Consider the following 15,418-nt stretch of genomic DNA (forward strand, 5'->3'; position numbering starts at 1 on the left):
CTTGCTTGCGGTAGTGATCGTTTCGGATGATATCGCTGGGACGTAATGTAACTAACCTACTAGTCTTTGAACGAAGGGCGCGGGCACCAGGCCCCTTCTACCATCTAGCAGTTCGGCATCCAGGTAACCACCCTGCGGTTCACCGTTGCCCCAGACTAACAAATAATCACCTGCGCAAAGCGCCAATTCACCTTCTGAACCTTCCACTCTAAAATGACACCATCAATAAAGAAAAAAGAAATTGGTATCCTCACACCCTGTACTGTCCCAATAGCAACTTCCAAAAAAATATTTATAATTAGTGCATTGAGAAAAAAATGGTATACTCACTCTGGCGGGTCATAGGAAAATCTTGCTATAAATACACAACATCTACCTTTTCCCGGTATATCTAACATATCCACTTGCGGTTCACCGGTTCCGTTCAGTGTTAAACCGTGCGTTCGTGCTATGGGGGGAATAGAGCGTTTTTAGGACCTACGAATCCTAGCGGAAATGAGCGACGAATGCAATTTCTACTATACTCACCATCTAGTTCCATTCCGATTAGTGATCGATTTTGGGCATGCATGAAGGCGGGATTTACACCGTCAATACCGGAGTAGCTATCCATGCCCCAGTTTGCCGGTGGAATTGGAGAACATGGTGTTCCACCGCGCTGACCATACCTTGTCAACATATCGAGTTCATCGAGTGGTTTCATCTTGGAACTGATCCCACCGGATGTCAGTAGCGGGTTGGTGTACGTTGAGTACGAAGTACTTGTGTTGTAGTTGGTCAGGTTGGTTCCCAACGTACTGCTGAGTGGGTTGTTCGAGCTTAAGCCTAGTCCGGTACCAGTTCCCAGACCAGTTCCCAAGCCTCCGAGACCTGAGACCCCCGACGTACCTACACCGGACGTTCCTACATTGCAGAGAACACTCGCCAGACCTCCGGTCGTTGCCGAATGCGTCGGAAATGTATACGACGAGGCTACGGGTGCTACGCTCAGCCCTAGAGTGTAACTAGCCGAACCCGACGGTATCGAGTGGGTATTGTGTAATGATAGAACGGGCATTGTTGAGCTCTGTTAGGGATAAGAAATTACAAAACATTTAGATTGGTTCGTTGAGAAGATCAGCCAAACTGGAAAAAGGTTGGATGAAATGGTTGATGCATAAGAAAAATTAGTCAAAATTATCATAATGTCTACATGTTTTCGTGTTTGATTCACCAAAACAAAAATCAAATGAGCTGTTCTAGGTTTTGACGAGCCAATCACTGAATGGCAGGGTTAAATTTCCACGTTGATCCCCAACTGACCTTCGTGTCTTACAAGAGTTGCCAATTCTAAAGATTTATGTATTATATACCAGATCTTTCTGATACTGACAGACACTTTAACAAATCAGATTTTGCAGATCTTACCAGATTTTCAAATTTCTGCATATGCAATACTAGTTTTCTGCTAAATATCCGCAGAGGAGAAATAATGAAGCCTTGGTATTACATTGCTGTAGTGGAATTTGACCTTCTCTTTCAACAGACTTCGCTGCCGATTCAGAGTATACAGAACCATTGCATGGCTGGTGCTACGATTCTACTGACACTACGAATCCTTCCAGGTCGGGTCTCGAACATACGACAACTGCTTTGTAAGACCAGTGCCCTCTGCATTGAACAGCCAACCCGGGAGGAGAAATAATAAAAAATCTATTTTTGAATAATATTAAATCATTTTCCATAAGTTTTGTAACGAATCATGCCAAACCCGTTGATTTTAGAAACTGGAAAAAAGAAAGAATAGTAGTAAAGCAAGCATGAACCTTCATTTACGACCATCATTGAACGCATTATACGTCACACAATTAATAAGCACCAAACATCGCAAACAAATCATCGATGGCGAATGAAATCTATATATACGAGCGGTGGTGCACAACAAAGTTTTAAAATTTAAATGGATTTATCAATGAATTTGAAGATTTCCGTTTTTCATGTCGTCGTGATCGGTCGTGTCTCGAACAGTGCGGTAAAATTTCATTTTCAATCGAATGATATCAGATGAAAATGAAATTTATGACCACTGACCGTCAGCATATCGATGCAAATTCATATGACTTTTGCTGCCATTTTCAAGTGAAACTCCCATGATTCATCGTCAGTTGAATGATCGTACCTAGTCATTTGAAGTTTTCTTGCTCAGTTTCAAGTGAAAAGTAGTCGAGCTGCTTCATTGTCTTCGCTCTTGGTAGTGAGCAAGTTCGAAGGAATAGAATTATAAAAGCAGTAAAATAATAAAAATGAAAACTGAAAATTTATGTGTATTCTGTAGTTGATATTTCAGCTACCTGGTTTATCTTTCATCTATTACCTTGAATCAGTTCGAATGTTTACATAAACCTCATTTGAAGGCCGCTCTTACACTATTGAAATAGATATTTTGTTACTTCAACAGATCAATTGACGGTGGAACTGAGCTTGGATTTGAAGAGAATCGATTGAAGAAATGAATGCTGCCGGTTTTGTGCGTCAGCGACCATTGTGTGTGTCAACGTGTAAAGTTAACTGCAGTAGAGAGATCGTCAGTGTGTCTCGAATTTGACATACCTCGGATGTTCGAACATTCTTGTTTTACCAGTGCTGGAAATTTATTCTTACTGGACTGACGGATTCACTTCAACAATGTCCTTTGTGCTCTGATCTTTTTTGCAGGACTATCATAAGTCAAAGAGTTTCAAGATTCCGTATATAATGTAGCGAATATGTTTAGCAATCTCAAAGGCTCGAACCTTATGCGTTCTTATACATTGGTTCGAGTCTTGTCTCTGAGCGTATCTTTTTCCAAAAAAAAACATCTTTTCTGTTTAGTTTTTCATTCATTTGACTTCTCAAATAAATGTTTCCACTCAGTCCATGAACTTATACATAAATGAAAATAAAATCAAAGCATTCGTTAAAAGTTAATAAAAAAAATGAAAAAATGAATACATGAATAAATTTATCAATTGATGAATGAATAAAAAAAACACGAATAATCTGATAATATTGAAATAAAATAAATGAACAAGTGAAAATAAATAAGTGAATTGATAAATAAATAAATAAATAAATAAATAAATAAATAAATAAATAAATAAATAAACAAACAAATAAATAAATAAATAAATAAATAAATAATTAAATAAATAAAAAAATAGATAAATAGATAAGTAATTAAACAAAATAAAAATTAAATGACAACATAAATTATTAAATAAGAAAATAAACAAATGAAAAATAAGCAGATGAATTTAGCAATAAATAAACAATAAATAAAATAATAATGGTTCAATTAAAAGAAATACACATACGAATAGACGAAATCAATGATTCAATAAATAAATAAATAAATAAATAAATAAATAAATAAATAAATTTATAAATAAATGAATGAATAAATAAATAAATAAATAAATAAATAAATAAATAAATGAATAAATAAAGACATGAATAAATAAATAAATAAATAGATAGGTAAATAAGTAATTAAACAATATAAAAAACAAATGACTACATCAATTATTAAACAAGAAAAAAAAACAAATGAAAAAATGCCTGAATAAATGAATAAAATAGTGAACAAATCTAATATAAATATATGAATAAATAAATAAATAACTAAATAAATTTATAATTATGCTGACAAATAAATGAATAATCGAAACAATTTTTACTCGAATTTAGCAATAAATAAGCAATAAATAAAATAATAATGGTTGAGTTAAAAGAAATATACAAACGAATAGATGAAATCAATGATTCAATAAATAAATAAATAAGTTTCAAACAAATAAATAAATTAATCTTCGCGAGCATTGTCATCTGGCCGGGACTAAACTTGTGTTCGACTCTTCGTAAAAAAGGACCTTTCTCAATTCACTTAGTGATATGATAGTGCATTCGTTTGGCAATAAAATATTCTCATTAAAACATTTATACGATTTTATCTTCAAAATAAAAGGGTGTCAACCATGAGCATTTTGGTTCTGGCATCTGCGAGAAAATTTCGTGTATTGCGATTTTTGGGTTACGTCATCTGTAAAATTACATCTGCCGAACCAGAAATGTTCGGCATAGCCTTTTGGAACTTTATCGAGGTATCTTTGAAAAATTCGAAATTTCTTAAACCATTTCCGAGTGATTTGAGCCGATAGAAAAAAGAGCGTTTAGTCTGTTACGCCACTTATACCATTATTTCTTATGAATCGGAAGTGGCAGCCACTTGATGTTTGAATTTGTTCAGTGAACTATTTGCAGCCTTCCAACGAATCTAAGCTTGTTGAAATCGGTTTAGCAATCCTCGAGAATTTTCGAGCTTGATCAATTACCCAACAGTAGTAGCTTTCAAATGAGCATGAGATTAAGGTTCCGACATCTCTGTAAAAATTGAGCAGAGAGTAAAAATGTTCGTTTTGTCGTTTACGCCACATACACTATTATATCTCCGGAACCGGAAGTGACAGCTATTTGATCTACGAACGTGGCCAATGAGCGAATAGTAGTTTTTAAACGAGTCATATTTTGTTGAAATCGGTTCAGCCATCTCCGACAAATTTTGGCGGATATAAAAATCTTCGAAAGGTTAACACACACACATACCCAATTTCCGCTTTATTCGAGCTGAGGCGAATGATATATAACGCTAAGGTTCTACGGGACTAAGATTGAATGTTGTTTTTTTTTCAGAAAATCTATTGATAAAGGCAAAACTATGGAACGTACGTGTTTGAATCAATTGATTAGTTTTTTATCACGACATCACCACGAGGCTAAGTAATCACATGAAAGTTTCAAGCAATATTCGTTGTCTAAAAAAAACACGAATATGTTTAAAATCAATAACATATTTAAATGCAGAAAACGCAGAAGCTCTTCATCACGACGAAAATAGGTCGAATAGACGCGACAAACTTTTTTCATACACAGAATCACACATCCGTATGATTAATATTTATTTTGCCGCAAATACTCGTCGTTGAATTCCATGCAATTTATCACAGATGGAATTTTTATTTTAGTACCACCTCTACTTGTCACACTTTTGCTCTTCGGCCCCCACTGGTACGTATTTTAATTTATGATAGAAACAAGTAGTCACAAATATACATGATTCAACATACACGCACCGGATTCTCAGACAACTTCTCCACTTAGGAGATCTTAATTCAATAACCGTCGAATCTCGTGTGTCTCCTCTTGACACCATTGGTATGAACAAGGATATTCGCTAGCGTTCTCGTGTTCATGCTGTGAGGACACTTGCTGTCGGCACCGTCTACTCTTTCTTTCTTTTTCTCTCTCTCTCTCTCTCTCTCTCTCCATCTTTCACATTCTCTCGCTTTAAGTATTTTTCTCGTTTGCATTTTGCTCACTGATCCCCAATCTAGGTCTAAGCCATGACGAAGAGCTGGCAACCCAATCGTTCAATCATTTTTGGTCGGTACCATAGAGTGGCGGCTCCTGTGATTCCTAGAATGTTGAAAATTTGCATGAAAAAATACGACCAGAATGAATGAATTGCAAAACCCTACTTTTTCGGAGCTTTCGTGAATTTTATGTTCAATAAAATATTATCTGCGTTCTAAATTTTTGGTTATAAATCTCTTCTACTTTCATTCCAATAAATACACTTATTATGTATCAACAATATTATAAATCGGCCGCACTGCCATGCTCCGAAGCAAGGATTGATGCGGCTTTATCTCGGTCGGAACACACTAAAAGCCAGGACTGCTTACTCTCTCTCTCCCCTGAACGACGTCGTATCTTTCTTCGTTGTCGTTTCCAACGTCATCACCATTGCTATATTAATAATCATCTGTCTGGGAGGCGAGTACCATAGTGGAGTAAGCAGTGGAGTGAATGTAAGCAAGCTCTCCAGTATTCCAGTGGAAGCCTGAATGAAAAAAAAACCGACGTCATCGTTGCGCTGAGGTACGCAACCGATCGGCAGAAAAAAACCTAATCTTTCCAATCCTCACTCATTCTTCCGGGGTCCGTTTTGGAAAATTGTCGGATTAACCGGAATGCTTCAGTCAGTGGGTGTGATTTTGTACCGAAGCAACGAAAGCTCCAGGGAATCGGAACAGGAAAGAACGAGGTTCACTGCTTCGCTTCAACTCCGTTCAGCGATGCGATGATTTGCGTTGAGCACTGATATTGATTTTTCGGTGGTTTAACTCGGCAAATGAGAAGCATTTCGAGCTGGCGTCAATGTCGTCGGCTTGTGAGAAGATAAACAGCGGCAGCAAAAGGGGGGTTGTGCGGGTTAATCTAAGGAACATATTTTAGAAATACTATGCACGTACTGTTTTGTATTGGATGGTTTCATTTCGAAGTGGAAAATTTTACCCAAATTTGCAATTAGTATTCTCTTTCATCGTAGTTGAATTTTTTAATTTTGTAACGATCTCAAAAACCACGAAAAATAGAAATTTAAAGTCACGTAAATCCACATTTCACTGTTGAAAAACAAAATTACATGTATTTCACTTTCGAAAAAAAATTACGTTTCTATTAGCAATTCAAAGTGTATATTTTCTCCAAATGTGGCACCATGCGGCTCCATACGAATGGTTATCGAGATGACTGTGCTTGAACAAAAAAATTGACGCGCTTTTGTGGAAAATTCAGGCCGTGGAATAGTTGGGAATCGACAAATCGAACGGGTAATAAAATTGTTCAAGAAGAATCAAACGACCCCGCAGCACGGTCGTAGTTTAACAAAAGCGAAGAAATATAACCCCGTGAACTCAAGGATGACGATGGATTACTTCAAACCTAAGGTGTGGGCATTTATCCTAAGAGAAGAGGTTGAATAAATCAACTTTATGAAAATATAGCTAATACGTATATATTCAATTTCTGAGAGTTTGAAAAATATCCGACTTAAAATAAATTGTTGGTGATCATTTTAGTCTGTTGCATGTTTTCCGAGCACAGTCCTAATGCAAGATTTTTTCACGAGATGTCCATTCAAACAGATATAAGTTCGTCGACGAAACAATCGCGGATTTTTTTACTGTAACATCACAATCCAAAAAACTATTAGTAATTTCATTATTTTTACGTTTCGTCTTTGACTCATCAGTGCAGAGCAGTTCAAATTGAACTGCATAGTGCTAAACTCGGCAGTTCAATTTGAACCGCTAAGCAGACGTAAAGTTTCTGCTATTTACAGAACACTTTTTGTTTTGCAACGAAGTGCAATGTCTTTTCTGACGTGCCGAACGAAAACGTGTTTTCGACTATTTCTGGCCGATGCAGGTATGGTCATTTAGGGGTTAGCCAAATTTTGTGCTAGGGCACATAACCGTTTTCATTATTTTTACGTTTCGTCTTTGACTCATCAGTGCAGAGCAGTTCAAATTGAACTGCTTAGTGCTAAACTCGGCAGTTCAATTTGAACCGCTAAGCAGACGTAAAGTTTCTGCTATTTACAGAACACTTTTTGGCTAACCCCTAAATGACCATACCTGCATCGGCCAGAAATAGTCGAAAACACGTTTTCGTTCGGCACGTCAGAAAAGACATTGCACTTCGTTGCAAAACAAAAAGTGTTCTGTAAATAGCAGAAACTTTACGTCTGCTTAGCGGTTCAAATTGAACTGCACGTCATCGCACTCGCACACAGCGATAGCGGCCAAGAACATATTTTCTGAACTTAGCTGGAAACTTCGGTCTTACCCTCCATACTCCTCAGACTTGTTCTCTTTCGACTATCATTTGTTTTGATCTAAGTCTTACGCACTCCTCTAGTTATGAAGATGTGGAAAAATGACTTCTTGATTGGTTCACTTCTACAGATGAACAGTTTTTTCGACGTGGTATTCGTGAGTTGATAGGAAAAATGCATAGCTTTCGAGAGCAACTACTTTGAATCTTGAACCTGTTACTAACAATAATCATGTATGTCCATTCAAAATATCCCGCATTATAACCTGGTACACCTGGGAAATTGAACATTATTTCTAGGTACAGGCAAGGATGCTTTTATCGTATCAAAGACCGCTCACTAGCAACTCTTCACACGATTCAATCAGTGCCATCAAAGAGAGACGGATATCATCGCAGCAACAAAAAACCGGCATGTTTTATTTAACATAGAATAGACACCAGTGCGAGAGCGAATTTCTCTCGATGACCTGTCTGGGAATCAAAGGTTAGCTCACTGCTCTGAGGATTCTCTCTGATGCAACAAACGGTCGCTTATTCTCGTTTCGCGATCCGATTCTGTATGGGCAGTGGATAATTGCGATAGAATCATTTTACTATTGCCGCCTATTCTAACTATGTGCATATAATCTTTGTAAAGGGTGATTTTTTAAGAGCTTGAGAACTTTTTTAAACAATAAAACGCATAAAATTTGCAAAATCTCATCGGTTCTTTATTTTAAACGTTAGATTGGTACATGACATTTACTTTTTGAAGATAATTTCATTTAAATGTTGACCGCGGCTGCGTCTTAGGTGGTCCATTCGGAAAGTCCAATTTTGGGCAACTTTTTCGAGCATTTCGGCCGGAATAGCCCGAATTTCTTCGGAAATGTTGTCTTCCAAAGCTGGAATAGTTACTGGCTTATTTCTGTAGACTTTAGACTTGACGTAGCCCCACAAAAAATAGTCTAAAGGCGTCAAATCGCATGATCTTGGTGGCCAACTTACCGGTCCATTTCTTGAGATGAATTGTTCTCCGAAGTTTTCCCTCAAAATGGCCATAGAATCGCGAGCTGTGTGGCATGTAGCGCCATCTTGTTGAAACCACATGTCTACCAAGTTCAGTTCTTCCATTTTTGGCAACAAAAAGTTTGTTAGCATCGAACGATAGCGATCGCCATTCACTGTAACGTTGCGTCCAACAGCATCTTTGAAAAAATACGGTCCAATGATTCCACCAGCGTACAAACCACACCAAACAGTGCATTTTTCGGGATGCATGGGCAGTTCTTGAACGGCTTCTGGTTGCTCTTCACTCCAAATGCGGCAATTTTGCTTATTTACGTAGCCATTCAACCAGAAATGAGCCTCATCGCTGAACAAAATTTGTCGATAAAAAAGCGGATTTTCCGAATGGACCACCTAAGACGCAGCCGCGGTCAACATTTAAATGAAATTATCTTCAAAAAGTAAATGTCATGTACCAATCTAACGTTTAAAATAAAGAACCGATGAGATTTTGCAAATTTTATGCGTTTTATTGTTTAAAAAAGTTCTCAAGCTCTTAAAAAATCACCCTTTATAAGTTGTGTCTATGAAAATTTATGTGAATGCTCCACTCAAAGGTTTTTAAATAATGCAACCTAGTATGAGAATCAATAAGTCGAATCATCAATACGATTTTTTGCGATAATTGTTAACTTGCGATTCTCTCTTGGTAAATTCCACACAGCACCAATCATTATCAGACTGTATTTTTTTAAGGGCCGTGAAATACTCAGAGTATGAAGTGGAGCGAAGAAATGTAGAAAAATTCTCTCGCGATTCATGCATCGAGAGATTCGAGTTCTTGTATCATTTTTTACCGGATTGAACATGTTGTATACAATATTGATAAATATCGAGCAGCTTCTGTCAAATTTTCGGCAATCACCAACACTGGGTACAGGTATAGCGTATGATTGTTCTACATCGAAGTCTTTCACGTAGCTTGTCTGGATTCTATTCCCAACCCTGCACAAAGAGACAAAAAAAATTTCAACCTGAGAGGCTGACCGCAAAGTTGAAACTTTTGCAATCAAACCAAACAAAAAAATTGAGCTGGCGAGTCCGGTCCAGTGCACAGTGGTCCGAAACGGGAAATTAGCGTGACAAAAATATTTTCACTGTTAAATATTAGTTTTTTTGTAGTTGTTGTCTTCACAAACGTTGTTTGTAATCAAATAGCGCTCCTTTTGATGAAAAATGTTACTAGGGTGGTCCTCATTTAGATCGAAATCTGAAATCTAGCTTTCTTAATTGAACTCAAAAATGATTTTGTTGTACAATAAAGTTGTAGGAGATTTTATTTTGAGCAACTTTGCTGAAAAAAACACCTCTCTAGCTTTTAATTTGATCGAGTTACATCAATTTTCCCGAACAAGAGTAGAGTGGTTCCTGAAAAATAACTTTATTTGTTCTAACTTTTTTGTGAAACTTTCTACGGAAAAGTTGTCTTCAGAAGAGTTGTTTAACTAATCATTGCGCACAATTTTGATTAACGAAGCTTTTTCATATGAGCTATTAGTAAAAAGTTATGATTATTTTTTCATCAAAAACTAGCCAAGCTTCAAATATCAATATTCATTAGATGCCAGATCGATAAAAATGTATCCTATGCGGTTCCTGAAAGGTCATTTACATAAGTAAAAATTTAAGAGAAAATTGGGAGGGTGTTATTTTTTTAACTTATTTAAATTATGTTTTAAAATACCTTAAAAAAAAACTCAAAACATTACATAACTCTTAAACGCCTTAACGTATCAACATACTTCTTTCGGAAAAATGATAGTATCAAATTAGTTCTACAAATGTTTCATACATAGCCTATTCGCGAAATGAGGCACACAAAAACTACAGCCGAAAAAAGATTTGTTGTAAGTCAAAGCACTTCCTGAAACCCAAAAAAATTCTTAGTTTGTTAAAATGAGTAGAATTTATTTATTCGAACCAAAACTCATTGTGCGTCGTTTTCCGGTTTTTACAGGCTATTCGGTACACAAGTGGATGAAAAAGAAGGGCCAGTGTCATAGGCGTCTCGGTATGATGTGGATAAAAATATTTGCATTTTACTAACTTGCACCAACTTGTTGGAATGTTTGTCGAGATAATGAAAATTTCTGTTCATAGATTTATCATGGCCAACTAGTTCGGAATTGTCATATTACACAGTATCTTTAATCCTCAGTTGCTCAAACTCAATTGAAGTAGTTATTTTGGTAATAAATGATAAAAATTGTTCTGCAATCTATTTTCGGCTGTAGTTTTTGTGTGTCTCATTTCTCGGAAGGACAATGTATGGAACACTTGTAGAACTAATTTGATACTATTATTCTGCTGAAGAAAGTATGTTGATACGTTAAGGCGTTCAAGAGTTATGTAATGTTTTTGAGTTTTTTGAAGATATTTTTAAAATTAATTTCAATAAGTTAAAAAAATAACACCCTCCCAATTTTCTCATCAATTTTTACTTATATTATGACCTTTCTTGAACCGCATAAGATACATTTTTATCGATCTGGCATCTAATGAATATTGATATTTGAAGCTTGACTAGTTTTTGATGAAAAAATAATCATAACTTTTTACTAATAGCTCATATGAAAAAGCTTCGTTAATAAAAAATGAGGCGTTAGGCGGGTGGGTAATGTCAGAGACATAACTGGATGTCGAGAACACGAAAAAACTGGCACGCTCCCATCACTTTTCCGAATATCAGTTATTGATTGTATGAATTGTGCAAGCTTTCCCCTTTTTCACTAATAGAGTTTGAAGCGATGCACCTACATTAAATTACAGATTAGTTACGACAAATTTGTAGTTTATTTTTATTGAAGCTATGAAGTTCGAAGGTTGTTGCATGTTTTAGCTGTGGGTAGAGCAGAACTACCAAAAGTGGACCAAAACACAAACACTAAGGGCAATGTGCACCAACTCAAATGAAAAGGTGTTACGATACTGTTACATGAAAATGTATTCAATCGCACATACTGTCCCCCGACATTCCATCTTCTCCTTCTCTCTCCTAATTCTCTTCCTCAACTTCTTTCTTTCTCCTCTCCCTATTAACAAATTCTAACATTACAACTTATTTTCATTACTATTTATTCCTTATCCTCTAACATCCTCCTCGGTACCGTTCACTAACCTTATGTTCCTGCATGCATTTCTCTCCCGCTCTTCACTTACTCATGCCATCGCCATCCCGACTCTATTCATATACGCCAGCCAATGATCCAACCTCCGCCTCACTGCCGCTCACCTTCCTAAATGCCAGCATGCAAAACTAACCAGCTCTTCGCTTACTCATGCCATCCGCTGGACCAGATCCGCACCATTGCACGGTGTGACTTTTTGCGCTGTCTTAGAAAGCAATCACTTTTCTCGTTCCACAATGTCAGCAACTGACTTAAGATCGCTTTCGATACTCTTGCAATACGGTGAATGATGACGTCACACGACGCTAGACAATGCGATGTGCTGATTTGCAATCTGAAAAATAAGAGGGCCCTGTCGGGGTGCCTTCGATCAGTGGAATTCTTCTTTTACACAGGATGTCCTACTCACTGTGTGATCCCCTTCGTATTTGTCTGTCACTGCAATCCGTGCGGGAGTGCGACACGTGAATTTTTCCCTAGCGACTGATCTCGTGACGTCAACCTCGCCTTCCGCAATTGTGTGATTTCTGTGAAACCTTTGTGAATTAGTGACAATCGTTCGAGATGAGCACCCGCTCTGAATTACCTGATTCACACTTTCACTCTACCGCGTGATGATGTCGAATGGTCTTCGTTGTGGTTTATTTTACTCCGTGAGTTATGACCACCTTGCTCACTCCGGATCTTTGTCAGTACCGACAATTTCCCTCGCAGTGGCTTCCAAATATAGAATTACTCACTGTTATTCCGTCCGATTAATTCCTTGGCAGTTCGTGATATCGGAGTGCTCTTCGTGTTAAATAAGGAACCAATAAGTGTGATAAGCGTAGCGTGCCTCACACAAAATTCGTCCGTTCCGCTGAGCGATATGCAAATTTGTGAGGAAGTGCATTTGACAGTTGAGACCAGTGCTATCGTCGCGTTTTTCTTGTTCACAGCGGTGCGTTGTTTTACGCGTCGCTTTGCGGTTGATTATTCGCATTTGCGAGAGGATTCAAATTGACGGTTGATGGCAATATTCGAGTTGGATGTTTCTGTTCCAATTTCATTTTGCGACATTTCTTATGAATCGTATCGTTGATGGCATGGTTTCTCTAATTCCAATAAACAAAACGTAACACAATCCTACCATTGCAAAAAATTTTTTATGAATCGATGATCAAACGATTCATAAAAAATTCTGAACAAATACTTTATTCCGAAAGATCATGGTCAAAAACGAGTCGGTCCTCTAATCTCCTGAGCAAACCTCAGATTATTTACAGTGTTTTTCCCAAATCATGAATATCACGCAGGTCTCCGTTACCCGCCAAATCTTTTCTGAATTGAATTCTAAACTGCATATTCACATCGCCTAATTCATACTGCATAATACATATTTATCAATATACGTCAGAACTCTCCGACTCAAATCCCTTAGACCTCTCAAATCATCAATGACCAAGATCCTTGTCCTACTTCAAATTTCACCTGCTATGGTGCAAGTCTACTATGTGGATTCTAGCCCATTGTAATAACTAAAATAGGCTCAATCACAAACAAATCTTAAAATCTTAACTTTTATAATGAATTACGGTGACAAAATTGGTTTGTGTTGGTTTGTTAGGTATACCTGAGATAGAAGCATTTCCTCAACTGAATCGTCATGAGCCCACAGAGAAGGGTTTTTACCGCGCCCTGATTCGCGTTACTTCTGGATGACAAATTCATGACGATCCTCAGGTGTTAACTTTTGGAAACGCTTTCGACTTTCTGGAAACACTTCATGAGTAGTGCTTGCACTAACCCAGACTACGCTTTGTAATTCCGATTTCGTGTTTTAAAATTATCGTAGTTAATGCAACTCATAGCTCGTTTATACAATCGTTTTGGATTGTCTGATACGATTTCTCCCGGTTCGTGAACGGCACGCGGTGCTTTTTGTGTTTGTATACCGCTGTATTTTGTGATGACATATCCTGAATGCCATAGCTCCTAAAAAGTGTTTCTCCTCACATCTGATTCGGTTTTTTACTCGTTTGTGCGAATGAAGTGAGTCTGGTTGGCAGATTGAGTCTGCTGACATAGCTGAATTGGACTTATTTAGTCTGCTTTGATATATTTTGTATGATATCTACCCTTTTTACCGCTCAAGATGTCTTCTAACTCGTAAAGGTTTGTTCCCAGCACGTTCCTCACGATCGCGGGGATGAACTTCGGTTCCAGTTTGCTGTTGACTTGATTGATCTTTGACGAAAGTGTGAATGAACGACGCCATACTAAATCTACCGTTTTGAATGTTACCGATCGCTTCCGAAAGTTATACCGTTGTTTAGATCGTTCGTGACAGTTTTTGATGCGTTGTGTGATTAGCTCCTGTATTCGTCGTATCGTCGACATTCTCAGATCTTGAGCAACCGTGGAGTCTTTAATCGTGTTTAGTTCCTGTTGTGTATACAAATCCGTGTGTAGCAACAAGTTTCGCCCAAAGTTTGCTTCGTGCGGACTCACTCCCGTGACTTCGTGTCTAGCCGAGTTGATTGCTGCAGTGATAGCGGCTAAATTCTCGTCCCATGCTCTATGGTCAGTCTCTAACAGCGATCGTACACAGGTGACTAGGACACGGTTGACCCGTTCTGCATTGTTGACTTGCGGGCAGTAATAAGCTGTCTTCATGTGCACGATATTGTGCCGAGCTGTCCAAGTTTTAAAAATCATCGAATCGAACTGCTTGCCATTGTCCGAGAGTATTACCCGTGGTCGTGAGAATTTCAGGCAAACCTCTTGTTCTAGAAACTCAACCGTCTGTTTAGAATCCGCTGATCGTAAAGGCTTGGTGATCACATACTTGCTAACCCAATCAACAACAACAAGTAGTACTGTGTTTCCTTGTCTGGATCTTGGCAATGGCCCTACGAAATCAACCGATATCATTTCCCACGGAATCTTGGCGGGTTTAAGGCTGCCCATCTTCGGCATCATTCTCATACTGGGGACCTTGCACGCCTTGCAAACGGAACATTCTTTGACGTAATTGGCTATTTCCTGTTGCATTCTAGGCCAATAGTAATGAGCTTGTATCTTATGCCATGTTTTATACAGTCCTAAGTGTGCTGCTGTAGGCTCGTCATGAAATCTGCGAATCAACTGTATTCTTGCTTCTTTTGGAACAACTTGCTTCCATACGTGGACGACTGCGCCGACTTCGTTCTTAGCCCGACAATTTTTGAAGAGCGTGTCATTGACGACGCGAAAGTCCGGAAATCGTTCTCCTTCGGCCCTTACTTTTGCGACGAGATTTGCGTACCATGTGTCTTCAATTTTATCTGCGGTGAACACTGCTTCCGACACTATCCTCGACAGGGCATCTGGTACGACGTTTATCGATCCTCTCCTGTATTTGATTTCGAAGTCAAATGCATTTAGTCGTAATAGCCAACGACTCATCAAAGCGGTGGGATTTTTCATGGATTTTAAATAGCCTAGAGCCGCGTGATCGCAGTGTACAACGAATTTAACGCCTTCTACATAACCCCTGAATTTCTCTATTGCCCGAATCACTGCCA

General features: G+C 37.9%; 1 protein-coding gene across 9 annotated transcripts in view; it reads right to left on the reverse strand.

Moving 5' to 3' along the window:
- The window catches only part of LOC131433096 (RIMS-binding protein 2), a 258,477-nt gene that overhangs the window by 95,004 nt on the left and 148,055 nt on the right, over nt 1-15,418 (reverse strand). For all 9 annotated transcript variants that reach the window (XM_058599885.1, XM_058599884.1, XM_058599886.1 and 6 more), the window contains 3 exons: nt 529-1,066; nt 331-448; nt 57-208 (listed from right to left, as the gene is read on the reverse strand). In XM_058599885.1, the coding sequence (XP_058455868.1) occupies nt 57-208; nt 331-448; nt 529-1,066 (808 nt within the window). The remainder of the gene's footprint in view (nt 1-56; nt 209-330; nt 449-528; nt 1,067-15,418) is intronic.

Source organism: Malaya genurostris, chromosome 2 (genome assembly GCF_030247185.1).
Source record: "Malaya genurostris strain Urasoe2022 chromosome 2, Malgen_1.1, whole genome shotgun sequence".
Classification (NCBI taxonomy): domain Eukaryota; kingdom Metazoa; phylum Arthropoda; class Insecta; order Diptera; family Culicidae; genus Malaya; species Malaya genurostris.